Source organism: Belonocnema kinseyi, chromosome 10 (genome assembly GCF_010883055.1).
Source record: "Belonocnema kinseyi isolate 2016_QV_RU_SX_M_011 chromosome 10, B_treatae_v1, whole genome shotgun sequence".
Lineage (NCBI taxonomy): Eukaryota > Metazoa > Arthropoda > Insecta > Hymenoptera > Cynipidae > Belonocnema > Belonocnema kinseyi.
In genome coordinates, this window is record NC_046666.1 from 109,706,908 (window position 1) to 109,714,554 (window position 7,647).

Consider the following 7,647-nt stretch of genomic DNA (forward strand, 5'->3'; position numbering starts at 1 on the left):
CGAAACTATTTTTCAGAATGGCCTGTACGTTTAAGCAAGAAGAAAATAAGTGTATTTGGATGTAAAAAAGGTGCTCGGTTGGGAGACATATTTTCTGATTCAGAATGTCAGAACTATAAGTCAATAAATGTACGAAATTAAACCCTTTTTTCTCAAAACTTTACATAATAATCTTTAATTACCATTATTACTTTGAATTTATATGTATGGAAATACGTGTGGGTGACGACTCTTTGTGGATTTTTGCGGTGGAATTGTATAAAGCAATGCCACTACAAACGCCCGTTTAATGGCTAGTGGTTGGTTTTGGCAGCCCAGTGGAGCATGGAGCGGGGATGGGCATCCACGCGAGCATAATTCATCATGGTGTGGGAAGTAGCGTGGGGGCCGGGGTCGGAGCTGGAGGTGGTGGCGGAACGGTAGCGGCCACAGCTGCTCCGTCAAATACCAATGCTGCCTCCAATGCCTCCTCGCCTCAGCAAGAACCCACTTATGTTAATCTCTAGTCAAGCCTATCGCCTCCCTTCTACTGCAACACTTCTTCTTAAACAGTGGTCAGTCCCGAAAGTGATCTAAGGGTTCGCCAGCTCTCACTCAGCTTGTTAACCGCTCGTCAATTCTCTTCAGTAGCTTTGTTATCTTAAAATGTGACTGGATTAGCAAATTTACATTCTTTCACAAGTTTATTATGAAAATTTCGAGCGGATGAAACAGGGTGAGCAGCTAAGCGATCTCCTAGTGCTCGCATTGTTTCTCATTGTTGTGGCTCTTTTAAGCTTATTGTTGTTTTATCGTTTTCAATTTTTAGTTGAATATTTCTCGGTGTGGCCTTTAGCATGACTGATCTGTAGATCATGCATAAGTAGTATAATACATTCTACCTCAATTTATGGTACACTTAAAATGTTACTTCCTAAACTTCAGGCTTTAAAAATACTGATCAATATTGCAATATTAGTGAAATATTGATAGAATATTGAAACACTCAGGCGTGGCCAAGCAGGAGCATTGCGGTAAGGCACTCTACCCTAACGGCCTACCTATATAAATTCGTCACGACTTTCCGACAGTTACTCAAACCGGGAGACACACGCGATTTAGCACGACAAGAACTCAAGCCGAGCAGTAGTGGGGCTCCGATTCATACTAAAGCTGATGGGACTGATCGGATTATTTCGTGCCATGATAAAATAAGCTTGTGGTTATTTACTATAAGATTTCTCGTTAATGATTAATTGAAATTCAAGTTTCTTCTGAATAGTTCTAAATTGTTGGCGTTATCGTAGCTAACAGTAGGCTCTATGACTCAACAATGAAAAATAGGAAGTATTAGATAGAGAGGGGGGGGGGCGAGGTAAAGAGAGGTCCGATCAAGTTCAGACATCGGAGCCCCACTGCAGAATTTTGAATTTAGAACTGTCAATTCTTGACGCGGAATTAGTAAAAACCTCACCTTATTTGAGTGAGCAACCGAATATCTGGATTCAATATTTACTATAAGAGAAAGCCCTCCTTTTAAACCAGATGCTTAGCGACCGATAAACGTTTAAGGAACGTAAGAAGGTAAAACATTAATTTAACGCGTAGCAATAAAGTTACTCCCTCATTTTCAATAAATATTCAGTTTAAATATTCATAATGAGGTAGTTCCCACCCACCACCAACCCCAAAATCGGTGCTATAAAAGAGTTTCACTGTATTAGAACGAATAATTGCAGGAAATCTATCTAAAATACATTATCTAACATTTTGTTTTATTAGAGGTTTTTATCCTATGTTTTTAAGAAAAACGAGTTCAAAAAGTAGAAACCAAGAAATAGTATAGTACAGTTATCACGGGCGGCAAGAATGTAAATTTAACTAATATCGGGACAAAAAGTCCTGACACTTGGGAAAAAGTAGCTCTATCTATCTCAGTGAAAAATAATCGCACTGAGTTCGCATTTACCAAAACTGATTCGAAATTTTTCTACTTGTTAAATGGCGTTTCTCGTATCTCGATGAAATTTATTTTGTTTTTTTAAGAGCAAAAAATGTGGAGAAAATTACTGATAACGAAACCTATATTTTAAAAGTTAACTTTCATCAGTTCGTAAAGTCGCAAAACTGTCCGGAAAAAATTCAAGGGAAGTACTTGGCTATTTGTGAATAGAGTCTAACTTTGAAAATTAAGAAATATTTAAAATTGTGGTCACCAGAATTGTTAAATTAAGAAAAAATAATCTTCGGCTTCAATGGAGATATTGACACGAATGAAGACTCAAAAGAAAGCGTTCAGTTTACTGATAAAGCTCGGACCAATAAAAAGTCGATAAAATTGTATATTTAGCTGTAAATTGTGTTTCACATAATTTGGACCTTAATGAGCTATGCTAAAGTCTCTTGAGGCAATCGTGTACAGGGAAAAAGGTTGGTTAATAAAAAATAAAATTAGGAAAAATTAGGTTATACAAAAACTGCACAGAATTTTGAAAAAAATATCAAGATATTCCTAATCCGGGGTTTTTTCTTGATCTTTTAAACCAAAGATATCTCGAGGACCTCTTGAGTGCTGAATGAATACCTACAAATGATGTAAGACTGTATCGATTTTTAAACAATTGTTTTGTTTGCAAATATTGTTTCCAAAATATGTAGGTATTCCTGCACAGTTTTTTCTTTCTCTTTCTTTTTCTAATGTGTGGAGATGATGGACCTCCTATTTCATGTACCTACTACAGATACAGACTTCGTAATTTAAAGCTGTTGTCTTCTTGTGGAAGACTGTACCGATAGCACTCAACTCGCGGGAATACTCCCGAGAAGTCGAGAAGAGGTAGGTGAATGCGGGTGAGCACAGAAATTGGCGGGAGGAATTAGCAGGAATTTGGAAAATTGGGCATATTTAAATTAAACTTGTATAAAACCTGCAGTAAAAAGAAAAGTCAATTTCGAAGAGTCTAAAAAAGAATATAGATATAGAATCCGCGCTAGATAATAATTGATTTGCTGAAGACCAAAATCCCATAATGGCAAATCCTATTATTTTAGTGTGCGTTTCCTTTGGGCCTCGAACTTTCGTTGAAATTTCCATCACAAATGCCACTTTCCAACTCATAATTACTATCTTCTTCATGACTTTCTAAGATTGCTGTAAACTTATCGTTTTAATTTTCTTTCGCTGCCTCCCCATTATATATTGTTATATTTGAACATAACCTGACAATCTTTAAATTCGCGCCAAAGATTTTCAAACGCACCCGTTCAAAGAACATGACACTTTGCAGTTCACTCTCTTAAACTGTGCCCCATTTACAGGTTCACTTGACGAGTGCACTTGGTGAGAAACCTGACCGCGGCCTAAGTCCTGCAATACTTATTTCAGTACTTATTTTTACACTTATCCCGGCTAAAGACAAAGTCTGGGTACCGAGTTATACCTGTAATTTGACGGCTCAGCTCATCCTTCTTATTGTAAGGCGCTCGATTTCGAACTCGCTGCTCAGCGGGGCCATTTGACGCTCAGCTGGAAGCTACTGTAAGTTGCATTGGTACGTTTAAATCAAAGCCCCCATTTTAACCAGTCCCCATTTCAACTTTGTATACAAGCTTTGGATAATTTAATAACGTATGCTAGATACTACGTAGATATCTCAGCACCCATTATACTAAAACATGTATTAAAAAATGCACATATCTTTTCAAGATCAAAGTCAAAAATTTCGAAATACAATATTTAAGTTTTTTCAAGGTTTTGAAGTTTTCAAATGTAGGTAGTTCACGGGAGATTTTACTTTTCTTAGGAATTTTCTGGAATTTTCGTAATACATACAACAAAATTAGCATACAACGTCATTGCAGTTTTAACTCAATGTTGAGCTTGTGAAGGTAGATATGATATACTGGATATTATCTACAGAAAACAGTACCTTTTACATGGGTCCCATATAGAAAACGAGATAAACTTATACACTTTTAATTGTTAAGTGTCTAAGCGGTTTTGTGATTTAGGAAACTAGAGATGTATAGAAGCATATAATACAAAAATTATATAAAACTGCAATTTTTTATTGAATTTAGTGTAAGAGATATAATTGTCCAAAGAATAATATTTTTATTTACGGAATAAATAGAGCGCAGGGAAATACTGGCCATTTGGCAACACTGTTTGCCTTGCTGATGAAGGAGCTTGTCAAATCCACGTGTGTGAATAGCTAGCCATAGACACTAAACTGATTGCGGCGTGGCCACGCTTATTGCTTAAACAGTATGCCACGTATACGTATATTCTTGGTTTGTTTGAATCGCGAACGAAAGTGTACAAAACTAATCAAAAGTTTTGACGAAAAGTTAGGAGAAACGCAATGGCGTTTTGGATCGGCCTGAGTTTAAACTTTTGTACGAATTTTGCGTGCGTGAACTGCCTTTAAAAACTTTCAAAACAAAAACTCAACTTTTGAAAATTTGATTTTCAATTTTCAGTGGTTGAAAATGGAAATTAATTGAAAATTCTGATTTCAATTCTCATTTTTAACTGCTAATAATTAAAGAATATTTCCAATTTATTTTAATTAATTTTAAATTATTCAAATTTTGCCTAAAACTTTGAAAAAATGTGCAAAATTTAAAAAAATTCCTAAAAATTGTCCAGATTCTTTTTTGATCTTGATTTTGAAAAGAAATGTGCATTTTTGAAGGTAATTTTCAGTATAATAGTTGCTGAGATATCTACGCAGTAGGATACGTTATCAAATTATCCAAAAATTGTATACAGAATTACGTATAAAAACAGAGTTTTGGCTGGTTTAAATGGGCGACTTGATTTAAACGTACATTGATATAAAGGCAATATAATAAATATAAATAATATAAAGATAAAGACAAAAGATCCAAACGATGTCTTAAATACTTCAAGTCACATGATATATGAAATGACAAATTAATAACTACTGGTACCGTAGACTTTCTCGTAGTCTTCTTGTCGCTAAATCCGAATCAGCATTCGAAAGCTTTCTCTTACGTCAGACTTTTTGAGAAAATTTAAGTCAAATGTGTTTTTGGAAATTTTATTTACACTTTACAACACGATTCTAACATTTGAGATGTCTCTAAAAGGGCACAAATTGAATGTTGAAACTTATAATTTAAAACGATTATTCTCTATATACAAATACTCGTACATAATTATTTCGATTTATGTGCTTTTACTTTTACTTTCAAAGTTTCAATAACAGCTGTTATTCTGTAATGAATTATTATGCATAATACGTCCATTTTTTGCTTATAATAAAATAAAATGAATTACAATTTAATATTTTTAAAAATGTTTCCGATGTTGTAAAGCAATTATATGAATTCAATAATTGTTTATTGCTTTTCATTTTATAAACTGATTAAATATCTATGGACGGATTAATTTTTTTTCCAAGAAAGAAATTCCATAAGAATTGAATGTAAATTTTTTTCAATTAAGTGACATAAATAATTGATTGCTCACTTTAAGGTTATGTAATTGAATATTTACCTATTCTTGTTATAATAAAAATTTATTTTTTGTATTCAGTTTCAAATTTTTTACAGATAAAAATAACAATCTGTTGTATATGCATGAAAGGAATTGAAAAAATATTAATTTTTTGCAACGATATGGATTTTTTAACGCGTTTTTGGGAACTAAAGTTCCCAGTGGGTCTTAAAGTGTTCACATACCTCCATTACAATTATATCATTTTTTTTTAAGTTTGCGATGTTCTGAAATGAGTATCTGAATTCAGTTTTTGAAATTATAGGTAGATGTGCCTTAATTTTTTCTGGAATTAGTTTAGAAGGTTATTAATAATTCAAATTTCCAGAAAAATTTTAATGACTAATTATTAGCTGATTCTGTTAAAAGTTACATATTCTCGAAAGAGTTAAAACAAAATAAAAAATTATTTGAATATTCCAATGAAAATCATGGTTTAACTATGTTATTATTGTGAAGTTATTATTAAATATTATTCACTGATTAGTAATATTCCCAATGTTAAATTACATATAGACTAAATTTTAATTGTTTAAAATTAATTAAATAAATCGGTGCTTTAGATGAAGGTTATGTAATTGAATTTTATCTATAATTTGTTGAATAAAAGTTTATTTAGCTTGTGATAAGGTGAAATGAGTATCTAAATTCAATTTTCTAAATTACATATACATATATTGTAAGTTTTTAAAAAAATTTAGTTAAAAAGGTTATTAATAAATCAGATGTGCAGAAATGCAGTTTCAAATTTAAATGAGAATATAATGTAAACATTATTTGAATGTTTAAATGAAAATATTTGTGTAATGCTTTTTATGTTGTGAAATAATTAATTAATTATCAAATTATTTGACTAAAACTCACATTTTTTGGAACTAGTTTAGCAGTTTAGTAATAAATAAAAATTTTAGAAATGAAGCTTCAAAATTTAAAAAAAATTATTAACTAAAAATTCTTAAAGGTTTTAATGAGAATTATAGTTTAATGCTTCTTATTTTGTAAACTGACTAACTGATACAAACTGAATTATATTATATAATTATATTATATAATGTAACATTGAATATGCTTTGTATGTTATACATTTATTTATTTTTAAAGAAACTCTTATTTCAATTAATTAATTTGTCGGAATTATGCTGGTGTTCTGAGATGAATATTTTAATTCAATTTTAAAAATTATATGTAAAAATGTATTAATTTTTTCTCTTAAATTAATATTAAAAGTCGCTATAAATGACTTTTTTATTAATGAAATTTAAAATGTTTAATAAGATGTTGATTAAAAGTTATTTCAATGTTTGAATGCAAATTATATTTTGATGTCTGTTTCAACAGATTAATTATGTATTAGCTGATACATTTTTTTCCAAATATTAATTGACTTAAAGATTAAATTAAAATTTTTTTAAATTATGCATATGAATCGAGAATCGACTTGAAGGTTGTATAATTGAATATTTTATATATTTTGTATAGCCAAAGTTTATTAATGCTTAAGATACATTTGAATTGTATTATTTGTATGTATTTTTGTACTTTTGTGAAATTAGTATCTGAATTCTAATTTCGAAATGATATGAACATATATTTTAATTTTTTTATGGGATAGTTTGAAAGATTATTAATATTTCAAATTTAAAAAAAACACAATGTAAAAACTATTTGAATGATTCAATTCAAATAATTCTATAATGCCATATGCAAGAATAATGCATGAGGCTCGGATAATTCGAACTACTCGTGCGATATAGCTCGGATAAGACGGGTCAAATATTTTTCTTTCAACCTCGGATAATGGATAATCTCGATCTCGGATAAAGCGTCCTCGGGTAAGCGAGGTTATACTGTATTTAATATCAGATTATGTAATTAAATATTAGCTAATACCTTTAGTATAGAAGTTTGTGATGTTTGTGATTGTGATTGCGATGTTGCGAAATGAGAGTGAATTCCATTTTCAAACTTATATGTACATATATTTTAATTTATTTCAATTAGTTTGCAAGATAATAAATGGATTAGATGTATAAAAATTATGCTTTAAAAAAGGAGAATATAATGAAAACAATATTTGAATGTTTCAATGAAAATAATTGTTTAATACTTCTTATTTTTTTAACTGATTAATTAATTATCAACGG

General features: G+C 30.8%; 1 protein-coding gene across 7 annotated transcripts in view; it reads left to right on the top strand.

Annotated features, from left to right (window-relative positions):
* The window catches only part of LOC117181487 (protein pangolin, isoforms A/H/I/S), a 786,230-nt gene that overhangs the window by 759,617 nt on the left and 18,966 nt on the right, over nt 1-7,647 (top strand). For 2 of the 7 annotated variants that reach the window (XR_004468130.1, XM_033374197.1), the window contains exon 12: nt 314-554. The exons of the other annotated variants lie outside the window; for them this stretch is intronic. Coding sequence is in view for 1 of the 2 variants with exons in the window: in XM_033374197.1 (XP_033230088.1) it covers nt 314-506 (193 nt within the window). In the remaining variant the exon portion in view is untranslated. The remainder of the gene's footprint in view (nt 1-313; nt 555-7,647) is intronic. 7 annotated transcript variants of the gene reach the window in all.